The sequence below is a fragment of the Zootoca vivipara genome, chromosome Z1, assembly GCF_965207765.1.
Source record: "Zootoca vivipara chromosome Z1, rZooViv2.hap1.1, whole genome shotgun sequence".
NCBI classification, from domain to species: Eukaryota; Metazoa; Chordata; class Lepidosauria; order Squamata; family Lacertidae; genus Zootoca; species Zootoca vivipara.
The window spans coordinates 14707331-14722098 of NC_142583.1; the positions used below are offsets into that span (position 1 = coordinate 14707331).

The window sequence follows — 14768 nt, forward strand, 5'->3', positions numbered from 1 at the left end:
GCCAAGGGAAAAGATTCCAATCACTAAGTTGGGTTTAAATCAGGCGCTCATTAAGGAGTATGTTTTCTGCAGCAGCAACCAATCAGAAATAGATGCTTTTGTGGTTGAAATGGTTGCATTTAACTGTTCCCTGTTCCTTTACAATCTTGTTACTGGTCAAGAGTTTCTTTTTCCATAATTATATCCAGGATAAAATACTAATTATTGTAGATTCATGCAGGAATTGTTCTGATATCTACTTAGTAGAAATACAAAAAGTCCAAATTATAGATGTCTAGATGTTGATTTTTTTTTAAAAAAATGGTGGTTGCAGGTAAGCTGCATAAAACCATGAACCAAAATCCCACAAGTCAACCCATATTAAAGGAACAAGTTTCTCTCCAGTTCTCCCTTAGATGTCATATTTCCTAGCTGCCTTTTGTAATATTTAGAAACCATTGTGTTCCATGTTGTGTATGGTTGTCTCAAAAGCTGCTAACATGGTTAAGGGTATGAAAGGCCATGTTCAGATTACTTTTTTTGGATTACTTATTTTGTGCCAATTTTAAACATTCTTTTTGCTAGAATCCCTGAAAGATAATTAAACTTGCAGGGTTTAATGAGGATGACATTCCTCTATAGGTCAGTCCTAAAATGCATATAGTCCTAAGTTCTTTGCTAGATATGAAAAATGTTATCTGAAATAAAAATGTTCAAAATTCCTTAGAAGAGGGTTCATTCAACCAAATGGAGCAATTTTAACAAATTGTACTTTTGACAATAGATGAGACATGTCAATGCAGACAGCAGGTGGACATAAATGCAAGCACTTTTCAAGAGGCTTTTGTGGGGATCAGATGCTCCTGTTTCATTTTATCCTATCTGATTTTCCTGCCTCTCTGTATGATAGATGGAACAATAGTGGAAATACTGGGTGTGTCCAGAATGTGACACCAGTAATACTGGGCATTGTACTGCAGCACCATCCCCCCCCCCAAAAAAACTTTACAAAGTTCTAATTTAGTGTTAAAGCTGGAAGTGGGAGAAGCTTCCATTTTAAATATCTCCTTTGAATTCAGTGTGAGGCTGTGTGTTGTAATCCTTCTGGTTAGATAGATCTGTTTTTTTCTCCCAATATTGGATCGTAGTCTTAGGTTCTGTGGCTTGCAGGGTGATTGTGGAAGAGACGGGGGAAATCCATATGATCAGATGGATTCTAATAAACTGATCAGAAATGTGTTTCTTTGCAAATCACAATTTTATTTTTCATTTTATTTTTAAAAAGCTCCCCGCTCACTTATTATTATTCTGACTTGGTGAAATGGATTTTTTCTAGTTTGAAAAGTGCCAAGTTGCCCCAAGACTCTTAGCTAGCATACATTGTAGTACCATTCAGAGGTGTCTGGTTTTGTACAAGAAAAACCTGCTGTACCAGACAATAGCTTGGTTCACAAATACCAGGAGAAACTATGGCTTGGCATGAACAGGAAAGAAAATGATGGGTATTTCACTCATTACTCAGTTCTGCGGTTGCTGTTGTACCAGAAGCTAAGCCATGGTTTGGCTTAGCATTATGTCCGAACCTAGACTTGTGGTTTATTTTGTGTCAAACAAACTATAGCCCATAGCCAAGGTTTGTTCTTGGCTCAGTGCTTGTGGTTTGTTTGAGTAGCAATCTTGTGGGAATTTACAACAAGAATCAGAAGAAACTAATTGCAAACCTTGAGCATGGCTGGAAGGCCACAGGTTTCTCCTCTCTCAATTAGAAGCTTAAATGGAAATTTCCGTGCTATAGTTTATTCTGTCAGAAACTGGCCATTTTTAATGGTTGCCCTAAGCAGCAGAGTTCAAGTCTATAGGTCTTCAAGTAATGGTTCAAGATACATTTTCACAGGACAATTTTTGATCTGGGGATTAGATCCCTTTTTAAAGTATGTTTCTAGCATACAGCTGACATATTCAAAAAAGTGTTCTCTGCTGAATCTCATATTATTATTTGGATCCTGTAACTAAAGCTTTTAAGAATTAAACAGGGTTGCATATTACCCCTTACTTTCAGCCAGGAGAGAAAAGGGCAGAGAGTCCGAGATTCTGGCTCAGACACACTAAAAGCAGTTGTCACATGTGCAGTGGGGCAAAGTCCATGGGTTTGCACTTGGGATCCTGTATCTGCTGTTACAACCTCAGTCATGAGGAAATGTAACATTAAAAACAGCCCAAGTCCTTTTGAAAATGTGTATAAAAGCACCAATAAAGGTTTAGGGGTTGCTAGTTCTACCAGAGCGGCAACATTTGGGAGGTGCAATCTATATATGCACACAAACAGGACACAAATACTGTAATGAAAACTACCGGTAGTAGCACTGAGCTACTTTTAGAAGATGGTGACTCATGCAACTTTCACAAATGCTTAGAGTCAAATAATCGTAGAGTTGGAAGGGGCCACGAGGATCATCTAGTTCAACCCCCTGCAATACATGAATCTTCTGCCCAGGACGGAGCTCGAACCCACGACCCTGAGATGAATAGGTTGTAATTTTATTTTTTTTACTTGGGCCTTTTGTAGCACATACAAACGAAGTGAGTGTTGGTTTTTCCTGTACTTGTGGCAACGGCTTACAATGAAATCCGAGGCGTGTCAAGAACTAAATCCCACCAAACCCTGTGGCAAATCCTGCCTAGACAACAGGTCTGGGCTGCAGTCAAGTTAGTACAGGCAGGTGTGACCAGGGACTCAAGTTATACAGCTGTAAATATTTAAATGTGTTGCAAAGTGCAATATACAAATGTGACACTAGATGGCGACTGCGAGCTATGCCAAAATCAATGTATTTTTCAAAACTTTTTTTTTGTGAAAGCATTTTCACAGCGTTTCTTAAATATGTGTGTAGATTCCACCTAAGTCATCACTGGAGGCGTAAGAGGGGGCCAGGAACCCCCAAAGTCGATGGGTGTTGCCATTCAAATGAATCTCGTGATCAGCTATGGGGCTCACTCTCATCCCCCCCCATTCTTTTTTTTATATTCAAGTTGGCACCCCAGACTCGAGGGCTTCTCTGCCCTGAACGTGAGGACTGTGTCTTCATCACCCTCACGAGCCTTTGGGCTGAGGAGGGACCGCTCGGCGTGGCGCCCTTCTGCCTCGAGCACCTAAGGCTTTTGTGGTGGGTTCCTAGGCCGGGAAAGCAAGAAAAGGCGGGAAAGAGAAAGGGAGGCAGGCAGGCAGGGAGGGAGAGGCCGCCCTTCACACACGCGCCGGCCTGCAGTGGCCCCTGCAGTGCAGCTGTTTCTCGCACATGACCGCGGCAAGACCGGCTGGTGGTGCTGGGCCACATCCAAGTCTCGTGTGTGCTTTTCTCTGAGGCGATTATTCTGAGAGGAAAAGCGCGCCAACCCGATTCGCCTCAACATCCACACACCGTCCCCCGTCCCGTCCCCCGGTCCCCAGGCTTCGTTCGCGCCTGCCTCCCGCGTCAGGCGACTCGACCCGGCCTGTGGAAACTTCTATTTTTACAGCGCGCAACTCCTTCATGGCCCCACCGAGGCCCCCCACCCCCTCCGCGGCTCGGCTCGGCCCGGTCCTTCCTCCTCCTCCTCTCCCTCGAGACGCGGCTGGAGGAGGAGCCATTGCCGCCGGTGCATGTGCCGGCTTGTTGTGGTTCTTCCCTTCCCCGGGGAGAGGAGGAGGGCGCGGCGGGGCAGCCCAGAGAGGGCGCTGTGAGGGAGCCGCTCCTCCGTTTCTCCCTCAAGGGGACGCTGCTGCCGCCGCCGCCTCACAACCCGCCTGCCTTTGACAGCCCCAGGGGCGGGGTAGGCCGGCGAGCGAGCGAGCGGCGCCGGTCACGTAGCGAACGAAGCAACAGGAGCCGCTCGCGCCCCGGTCAACTCCGCCGCCGCCTCCTCGACCGCGGGACATTGCTATATCCCCTCAGGGAAGAGGCGGGAGAGTCTCGAGTCTCGGCTCCCAAGTTCCGCCTTCCTCTCTCGATCTTCATCTTCCTCGTTGACATCTCTTCGCAAGCCGCAGACGGCGCACTTCCTTTCAAGGCACACATCCTGCGCTGCTGCTGCTGATCAGTAAGTGATCTTCTCTCACCGCCCCGCCACCCCCCACGTCCCTACATACTTTCTCTCTCTTTGCAGGTTGATTGACGCTGCTTCTGGGGGGCGGGGGTGGGGAGGAGGGTGCAGCACCCACCTACCCCCCCCCCAGCCACCCCACACCCCGTGGCGACACGATGCGCCGACACGGAGCAACCACGTGCTGCTGCTGCTGCTTCCACTATGACTGTATGTGGGCAAGAGGGCGGCTTCGCCGAGGGACGGGTCTCTGCCCCCAGGAGCTTGCAGTCTGGATTTTCACAGGGAACTGCGATGGCGCAAGGTGGCATAGAAATCAATGGACGCTGTTATGCAATGGAAATAATACCCCCCAGCTGCGTTTGGTGGGGTTCGCCTCACCCTCCAGCAGGAGTGCCAACATAGGCGTAGCCAGGATTTTTGTTGGAGGCAGCAGGCTTTTGTTGGGAGGGCGCAGAAGAACCTCAGGTTTGTATTGATTTGTATTGATTTGGAGGAGGCAGCTGCCCCCCCACGGCGCCCCCTTGGCTACACCTGTGGGTGCCAACTTGAGTAAATATTAGAGGAGACAGGTAAGCCCTGCCCCACTTAATCAATCACGTGATGCAGCACACATGCAAACACCATTTGAATGGCAATGCCCATTAAGTTTTTTTGGGGGGAGCTCAAATCTTCTGGGGGGCAAAGGAACCTTGTCTACTAGGTGTTGGATCCTATGCCCTCCAGTAAGCATGCCTTGGGCCTCACTTCAGTTGGGACTGAGGAATATAGATCTTACTCAGCTACGCTTTGGCTTTGTGGTCTCACAACCGCAGCCAGCTTTGCACGGTTAGAAGGAAGCTGCAGTGGCCAAATGGGAACGTTTTAATGACTGGCACTGACAACTTGCCTTCAATAATTGTTGCATCAATAAATCACAGTAGAAGGATTGTGAAAACTAGGACAGCTCTCTCTCTCTCTCTCTCTCTCTGTGTGTGTGTGTGTGTGTGTAAACAGTTTTAGGTCTACAACAGTGCATTACAATGTTGGTTTTTAGTTTGCATGTTTGCTTGTTTTTATCCTGTCTCAACTCGATCACCGTTAATTTGTTGGTATGAGCAATGATGTCTGGTTGGAATCCCACAAATATTTGGTTAAAAACATGTTTAATACGTTTCCTAATGAACGCACCTTTTGCCACTTTTTCCATAAACACCCTACCCTGCTTTTCATCTAGCTCCCAAAGCTTACAACAGTACCAGCACTAAAATACTAATATGCTAGGTGAAAATGGCATATTTGGAAGTAAAGTTGAGTTTTGCTTTTTATTTTTTTTATGTGGATATCATGCGTATATCAAGATTAAAAGGAAATGTTTCGTGTGCATTCATTTCCATTTTCTAAGAGACAGAGGCATAGATTTATCTCTCAGTGCATCATCTTGTTGAGATTCAAAGGCAGCTTTGAATTTACCGTACTTTGTAGGCTCTAACTTGTGCCAATAACAAATTGTAGAACTACAGGCGCCAACTTTGCTCATAACTCAGCACTGCACTTGTGTGGTTTTCTCTTCTGTTCAGAGATCAAGTGATAGAGGGTCACTCTGCCATTTAGCACTGCAGAGTTTAGGATACAATTTCAGTCTGGGATTTTGCTGTAATGTTGAAATCCCAGCGATACAAGTTCACCTGCGTTAGTGATGATGGAAGCATAAGCAACCTAGGAATAAGCATGTAATTTGGGAGGCAGTTTCCTTTTTAAATTGTGTGATGATAACCCCTTCACTCCAAAAATAATCAAATATTGTAACCAGCGTCGTCTGTACAAGTACAATGAGGGGTAGGCTATAATATTTCCTAGTGGAGAATAATCCAAAATGTATTGGTTGGTTAGCAACTTTTCTCTTTGGAGTTTGCTCGTGCTGTACTGTATTTAGGGTGTGCGCTTGGAGTATGGGTAAAAATAATGTCTCAGGAATGTCACAGCAATAAACTCCAATTGTGCTGCTCAGAGTGAAGCATGCAAAGTAATGTTATACATAGCACAGTATACTCTGGTTTAAAGCTTGATGTTTGTTAAAGGCTTGGAAAGGCTTTTTAGCAGTATTAAAATTACAGAGACGGCATAAAAGAGGGGAGAGGTTACAAAATGCATCATAGCTGAATATTTAAGGGTAGCTGTAGTCATAGAGAGAAAAAACTGCTTAGAGTAGTTAGGAAGATAGGAAGCTACCCTTTACTCAGTCAGAGCACTGGTCCATCTAACTCTGTATTGGCCATACTGACCAGCTGTGGCTCTCCAGGATTTTAAATGGGTGATGTTCCCAGCCCTCAATTACAGTATGTCCTCTTCAGGAGTAATGGACTATAGCCTGCACCATGACCAGTGCTTTGGGTAGATGGTGAATCAGGCATCTGCAAAAAGTCTATAAGCAGGGTGACTCAATTCACATGTAGGTCAAGTTGCCAAGTTACTAAATCTGTGGAGGCCATTTATCGAAACCGAAGTCCACCTTGTATGTGCACTGTAGGCCCATGTGCAGTGTAGCTCTGGGGTGCAGGAAGCAGTCAGTAAAAATGACAGGTTGAGGGGGGAAGGTCACAGCTTTATTGATTACAGTGCAAGAGCTTTGGCAAAGTAAAGGCCTACATTTATGTGATCTGATCACCAGCTTGTTGGGTGATGATGAGCTCCCTCTTGACAGCAGAGATTGACCAAATTTGAGATTTCTGCATGGTAGAGATGTAAAATTTCCAGAAATTTTGAAGCTCGGAAAAAAACCCTGTTTTTTTTTCGGGGGAAACTGAAATTTTCGGAAAAAATGCTACATTAGCACTTATTTTTACTTTTCCAGATTGAAAGCCATTCTGTTACTTTAGAAGCATAAAATATAACTACGGGTAATTTTAATGGACATAAAATTGTCACAACTAGCATATTAAAAATATAGGGTATCCAAACAGGAACTGAAATGTAACTTGTCATCCATCACTGTTTGCTATGCAACATGCTTACTCCACCTCCCATGTTTTGCCCATGAGACCTTATGTATTTCCACACTGATGTGTGATGTCTGATGTTGCACATGTGCACACACACATGACGGTAAAATACTTACAGTAGTTGGTATCACTCTAGAAGTCTCTCATCATTACTGTTAAAAGTATGTGGAGGAGAAAATCCCAAATATTCTCCCATTTTTCAAGTCTCTTTTCTGGCTGCCACTATAAATCAAACATACACACATCCAGCTGAGGGTTATTAAGACGTCCCCACATTCTCAACGTGTTGTCTAATCTGTGCCTTGAATTTCACTTTACTGACTGCTGTTAGGAAGTCCATGCTCCACGTCATGAGGGAGAGAGGTAACATGTTCAACCTTCTCTGGAGTTGGACGATCCATATACTTTTGTGCACTTTTTGATGTTTTGTTTATTGTTTATTGACCATTTTTGTTGTTTGTAGTTATGTGATTTTTTAAATATGTTGTAAGCCGCCTTGAACATGGTTTTAATTTTGGAAAGGCGGCTTACAAATAAAATGATTGGTTGATTGATATACCAAATTTCAGCTTTCTTATCAGTTGTGGTGAAAAGAAATTTTATGCTCCATCTCTGAGTAAGTAAGTGAGGAGGAGCCAAATGTGTGTCCTGGAATAATAATCTGTTCTGATAATAAAGTATAGCAGTTTCTTTCTTAGTTCTATGCAGCACTATTTAATCTCTTATGCTAGCATTCCTTTTAAAACTAGATACTTTCCCATCTGTGAGTGGCTGCATGGGAATTTGAACTCATGTGTCCTATTTTAGGCTAGTTTTAAGAGATTGCTTATGTACTGCATGTTATTTAGGAAAGAGGCTAATACTCCTGAGCTATTATTTAGGAGCCTCACTGCAGTACAGATGGTGGGATTTGTGACTGTAGCTAAGCTCAGAGATTGAAAAGAACATTACTATATAAAATGGAAAAAGAGGCGCTCTTGCTATCCCTCTCAGAGTTCAAAAGGCTATGAACTGTTGACAGTTGCTCTCAATCGTCTTAATGTGCTTATAAGCTGAGCCACTGCATATTTTAAGTAAGGAGAGCATTTGTCAAAGTACACAAACTTTCATTATGTTACAAACAAGCATTAAGTCAGGATAAAAATACCGGTAGTAGACCAGAAAACGTAATATGATTCTTGTGGTGTGATGTATCATCACCTTTGTACCTCCCTAGATTGCTATAGGTTTGATATGGCTTGAGAAGAATGCTGCCCAGGAAGGTCAAAGGGCCAGTTCCTAGAGGATAAGGGCAAGCTAATGTGCAGTCAATATGAACTCAAGAAAAAGGGGAAAGGGTCGTTCACATCATTTAGTCCCCAAATCAAGACCCAACATCCACACAATCTTTGTCTCCTGCTGCCTCCTCCCACACTTGTTTTCTTATCGCAAAACTGTAGTTGTCTCCCTGCCTGCCTCCTTGTCTTCCCTTTCCTACTTAGCCCATGGTGTTGCTAAGTCGTTATGCTTCCTCCTTCTCCTCAAAATCTTCAAGCAGGAGTGAGGAACCTGTGACCCTCCATTTGTTGTTGGACTACAGCTCTCATCTGCTCTGACCATTTGCCATGCTGGCTGGGGAAGTTGGGAGTCTGTGGTTCTTCTTACACAAGCTACCGTATTTTCCCATGTATAACACACACACACACACACACACACACGTGTATTAAGATGCCCCCTATTTTTGGGGACTCAAAATTAAGAAAACGGGGGAGATTGCCCCCATCTATGAGATTACCTCCCCCTTTTTAACATTATTTTTAGTATTAAAAAAAACAAAAACCTAGTCTTATACAGTACACGGAAAAGTACGGTATTTCTTAAAATCTTTGGATATTTTAATTTGGACTACAACAGTCTTGCTTTTTCTTGTGTTTTCAATGAGCCTGAAGACAAAACCTTGCATGAAAATGTTGTAGCTCATAATTGGACCCATATCAAAAAACCAGAATGAATCTACTATAGTGCTGTGGCTTTTAAATACAGGCATACCTCGGGTTACGAACGCTGCAGGTTGTGCATTTTCAGGTTGCGAACCATGCCAAACCTGGAAGTACCGGGACGGGTTATTTCTGGGTTTCGGCGCTCGCGCATGCACAGAAACAGAAAATGACATCACATGCATTGCATCACACGTGTACGCAGATGCAGGGCTTCAGGCTGCGAATGCTGCAAGTTGTGAACATGCCTCCTGCATGGATCACATTCACAACCAGAGGTATGACTGTAATGAAATATACTTTATAGCTGGTTGAGGATCATCTGAGGCTTTAACATCCCTATGTTTAAATATGACGACTCCTGTAATGCCGTAAGTGTGAATCACTGTTGTTAATGTCTGATATATATAATTACACAAGAAGCTTTTCATTTTATTGCTTAATTTTATACAGTCACTGACATGACTCTTAAATGACAAAAGAGGGAAATTGTGTTAACCGTGTGAATATCTTTCCTTTCAGAAGTCTAAGTCTTCATCAAAAATTTGTTTGATGACTCAAACATGGATCCCATATCGTTCAAAGTTAAAAATCCTGAAGCAACCAGTGATGGCTCAATAGACTTTAGTCTTCAGCTAGTAGGTTCTCTGCCAGTACACTCTCTAACCACTATGCCAGTGCTCCCTTGGATTGTGGCAGAGATTCGGCAGCTCAGCACACACTCCTTGAAGGAAGAGCCTAACTCCAGCCAAATACGGCTTTATGTCTCACCGACCAGGCTGCGATGTGAAGCAGACACAGGGAAAACCCAGCAGTGGGATCCTCTGATTTGTTCCAGCCTATTTGAGTGTAAGCCACAGCATGTCCACAAACTGATTCACAACAGTCATGATCCAAGCTACTTTGCCTGCTTAATAAAAGATGGAGCAACAAACCCCCAAAGTATCTGTTACGTATTCAAAGCTGATGATCAAACAAAAGTAAGTGATATATTTTTGTTTACATTCGAACCGAGATATATTAACGGCTCTTTTAGAGAATGTGTTGCAAATTAAGATGGCATTTAAATAAATTGTATTGTAGAGCGATGCAGCTTCTGTGATGGTTTGACATCCATGTCATACATTTAAGATATGTTACTTCACACAAAGAATCCAGGGAACTGTAGTTTTATAAAGCTGCTGGGATTGTGGCTCTGTGAGGTAAACTACACTTCCCGGGATCCTGTATGGGAAGCCATGACTGTTAAAATGCTATAAATGTGCTTTAAATGCATGATGTGGATGTGAATAGTTCTATTCCATACAAGCTGTATATGATTATGTTCTCAATATGTAAAACAAAGTATCCATTCATTTATTCAGAGCTTCCCCTTTTTCATGAATATAAGACCTCTCAAACCAAATTATATTAGTACTCTAGGAAACTTGGTATTCATCTGTGTCAATGTGCACAAAGAAATTGTTCAATAAAAGTGATGCAAATAGGGCAGTTAGGGAGTGATAAGTATCATGTTTGTGCCATATGTCTTTAACTCTCAACTTCTGTTATCCGGAGAACAGATTCACATAGTACAGTTATCTCTGAATATGGCAGTGTATTTGGGGATCATTAATATTTTTTGCCATTTTATTTCCAGTGTGACTTCATTTTCCCATAAAATAACAAAAACTGTAGATTGGTGGTGGTTCAGGGGTGTCAAAATTTTCAGCACCCCCAGTAGCTTTTTGAGGGGGTACCTGAACTAGTATAAAACTAATATGATTCAATAGTATAGATACACCATAGATAACTTGTGATAAAAGTATTTGCTTTTGTGTTTGTACAACCTTCTGATTGGCAAGCCCAATAGGCTGAGTGATTTAGACCACAGCACCACCCACATCCCCACAGTAAATATGGCTTATCATAGGCTCTCCAAAGAATGGAATTGCAGTTCCTCTAGGACAGGGGTTCCCAACAAAATTTTCTCGAGGACCCCTCATCGAGCCGCTATTGTGACAAGGACCCCCATTAATTCCTAATCCTAAAATTAAAAAGTGAGAGCCAAATTAAGAGTCTTTTTATATTTTATATTTATACGTTTTTTACAGTTCTTCCTCTTCATCTGTAGGCCTTTGTCGTTTTAACGAACCACTTTTTAACCAACGGTCCATTTTTAACTACGCGAACTGTAGCTTCCGCGAAAAACAACGCTTTGTTTACAAACACTACTGTTTTGCAAAGAGGCAGCGCGCGCCAGGGAGGAGGGAGGGGAATGGAGAAGACAGGGTACCTGTGCAGTAGCACACAAATGAAGCCGACGCACGCAAAGCATCTTGGGGAGGTGAGCGTTAGTAGAATGCGCGCGCTGCCTCTTTGCAAAACAGTAGTGTTTGTAAAGCGCCACCTAACGGCATACAGCAGAACTACTGCCTCTATCTAATTCTAGTTTTGCGCTAGACTCTGCTCATGCAGGAAGCGGCCAAAACAAAAAATCTGTTATCATACGAAATATATTTAATATATTTTTTATTCCAATAGCATCTTGCGGACCCCTCTGGCATAGCTCGCGGACCCCTGGGGGTCCCCGGACCACCTGTTGGGAACCACTGCTCTAGGAAAGGGAATAACTGATAAACCAGTTTTAAGCCTGCAGTATACATACCTCTTTCCATTCCAGACCACATGCTAGTAAATATTAGTCTTGTCTAGTTTATGTGTAATTCCATGAACCACAGGATCTGGGTGTCAAAGGTTGTTTTAGGGTAGCATGACTGGTTCGGCTGCACTGGGCGCTGTGCTGCAGGGGGGGGGCACAACAGTGTTGTAGAATGCAGCATGAGAGACAGGAGTGACGGTGAATTTTAGTGTAGCACAGGACGCCACTGAAATTTGAGAGCCTAAAGTCTGCCACTGTAGGTATAAACTAAAGTGTAGGGTAACAGTGCTGGGACTGACATGCCTCAAACTGCTGATAAATGTGTTGTGACAACAGCATTACAGATTTGTTCCAGATAGCCAGAGGCTGATAGTTCCTTCTCTACCTGTTTTCCTTCTTCTGTTCCAAATTTGCCTGGAGTTCTGATCTTTAGTCGCTATATGATGTCATATTGTGAAAACAGAATGGCTCGAGTGTCCTTTGCTTTGAGAACTGTTGGTCTCAATCAGCGAATGTTATGTTATAACCATGAGACTTAAAAGCATGGGATGTCCACCTCCGAAAATATTGATGGCAATAATAATCCCCTCAAACACAAGATGATGTTATTATTTGTTACTTTTGTTAATATATATTATTGATCACTGTTTGCTGTCTACCACAATGCCCCATTTTGTTTTACAATGTGAAAAAATGATGGTAACATTTACTTGCTTGGCTATTTCTGGGAGCAGTTTGACATGAAGTTTGAAGAACAAAACAAGTAGAGGACTTTGCATGTTTTAATTTCTTTTGGGGGTATTGGTTTATTATTAACATCATGTTCTAGGAAAGAGCTGAACATTTTCACACAGCTACGAACATCAAATGGATGCAAAATTTATAGTTCTAAAGCATAACATAACATAAACATCTTGTCCTTTTCTAAAAGTCCTATCAAGGGATCCTGATTTGGAAGAAGCTCAAATAATTGTGACCCTTGTTTATACCAAGTAAAACAAATATTTCTTTAGAAAAACATTTTTTAAAATACATTGCTGCCAAATATGTAGTGAGCCTCTAAACTAGTTCTGGTATTTGTAATTTGAAGGACAAATGTATCTTTAAAAAAATATTTCCTTAAGATTGTTTTTGGGGTAGCATTTTAAACTTGGGGATGGTTTTTACTTTAGTCATTAGGTGGCTTCTCGGCCATGTGGAAGCTTTTGAAGTTGAGAATAGGTATTTTTCATGAGACTTTGCTTGAAATCCATGAGCTCTCTCACACTATTATAATGGTGTGACTGCTTCTTTAGGAGCATTGCAAAATTGGAGTGCTGTAATATGGTAGCGGACATAGGCCATGATCTGAAGAACTGTGCTAGTTCAATGTTCCAAGGTGACTCTTGACTTGTGCTTTCTTTGAACCCTTCCTTTGCCTTTTGAACAAGAAGGGAAGTTTGTGATTTGAGTGTGCCTGTTATTCAAAAAATCAAAAATCCCTCTGCAGAAGTGCAAGTGCTGGAAGAGACAGGACTTTCAATTTTAGGTCCTGGCCATATCAGTGAAACACAAAATGTATAGCATTGAACATGCATTTTATACCTTAGGTTAACAAACTCATTAACTGCAAGTTTTTATTTAAGAAGGAAGTGAGGAAGAAAAGTGCAGTTATGCACTTCCTCGCACACTCCAGTTTTCTTCCTCAGTTCCTTCTTTGGGGAAACCAAAGTTAACATGTGCTCAATTCAAACTGGCAAATGGTGGTTTGCACCAACCATGAACCAGAAATCATGACTGGAAGCAGTAGCGTCTTAAGGTCATAGGGCGCCCTGGTGCAGATCCCTTGGGCGTCCCCCCACTCTTTTTTTTAAAAAAAGGAAAGCTCCGCTGCAGAGTGGAACAGGGTCCTAGTGCCCCTGCTCCACTCGTTTACCTCTCTCCTCCGAGTGGCACAGCTGGCGGGCGTCCAGGAGGAGGGAAAGGGAGGCCACCACGCAGCTCCCCCCCCATGGTGCTCTGGCGCCCCGCGCCACTAGGGCCAATGGGCGAGCCACCCCTGACTGGAAGTAGGTTTCTATTCTAGTTTGGATGCATACTTTGAGTTACACCAGGTGTGGGGAACCTGTGAGCCAGATGCTATTAGACTGCAACTCCCATGAGCTTACTGGGGTAAGCATGGTCAATGGTCAGGGATAGTGGGAGCTGTACCCTACAACATCTGGAAGGCCAGAGGTTCTTTATCTCAGGCTTGCATAAAGCATGACTTTCCCAATGTCCAAATTGTTTATGTAAACCATGCAAAGGATGGTATGCCTGAATTAGGAGTCAACAGCATGTGCATGGAGGAGAGAAAGTATACGAATTAAATTATCAGATGAAAGTATAACTATACAATACAAAAGGCAATGGTTGGTTGAAATGAAAAATTCCAATGTCCATATTAGGAAAGATACTGTCCTAATATGGACATTGGAATTTTTCATTTCAACCAACCATTGCCTTTTGTATTGTATAGTTATACTTTCATCTGATAATTTATTAGGCCAACCAACAAAGCAATGCACAATCTTTTGGGTTCTCCTGAACTCTTAATAAGGCTAGGTAGTATACAAAAGCAATACAATGAAAGGGGGGAGGAGAAAGAGAGAGAGATAGAGAAACCAATTGCTGGTGATTAACCCATCATTTTCTGCATGTTGAAAGAGTTTTACGACAGACTGATAGGGGAAATAGCAGACATTCATATGAGGTCCCTTAGGTTCTATGCAGGTATAGATTCTCTATCTCGGGAAATACAAAAATACAAGTTAGTTTTATATCACCAAATCTTATTCATTAGTCTTTGATCTCCTCTACAGAGGCCAGTCAAACAATTTCAGCATCAGGTGATTTTGCTTCAATGAGAAAACAAGCCTTCTTAAAACCTTTGATCTCAGAATACTATTGAAGTGTTTGCCTTTGATATTTAATTCCACAAACATTCATAGGAAGTATCTTGAGAAACTTATTCTTGCCTGGCCAAACAATAAACACATCCTGGCCTATTAATTGCTGGTCAACAGGCCCTTCTGCAAGGTGGGCTTATATTTATATTGGGCTGGGAAACCTCAAGCCCAGAGGCAGAATACT

General features: G+C 42.6%; 1 protein-coding gene across 5 annotated transcripts in view; it reads left to right on the forward strand.

The window, feature by feature from the left end:
* Positions 1-3195: 3195 nt before the first annotated feature.
* Positions 3196-14768, forward strand: part of TBC1D1 (TBC1 domain family member 1) — a 76320-nt gene continuing 64747 nt past the window's right edge. For 2 of the 5 annotated variants that reach the window (XM_060278921.2, XM_060278922.2), the window contains exons 1-2: positions 3645-4056; positions 9539-9996. In XM_060278921.2, coding sequence (XP_060134904.2) covers positions 9580-9996 — 417 coding nt within the window. In that variant the 5' untranslated portion in view covers positions 3645-4056; positions 9539-9579. Of the gene's footprint in view, positions 4057-4411; positions 4528-9538; positions 9997-14768 lie in introns of those variants that run through there. The other 3 variants (XM_060278918.2, XM_060278923.2, XM_060278920.2) reach the window with 3 other exon arrangements.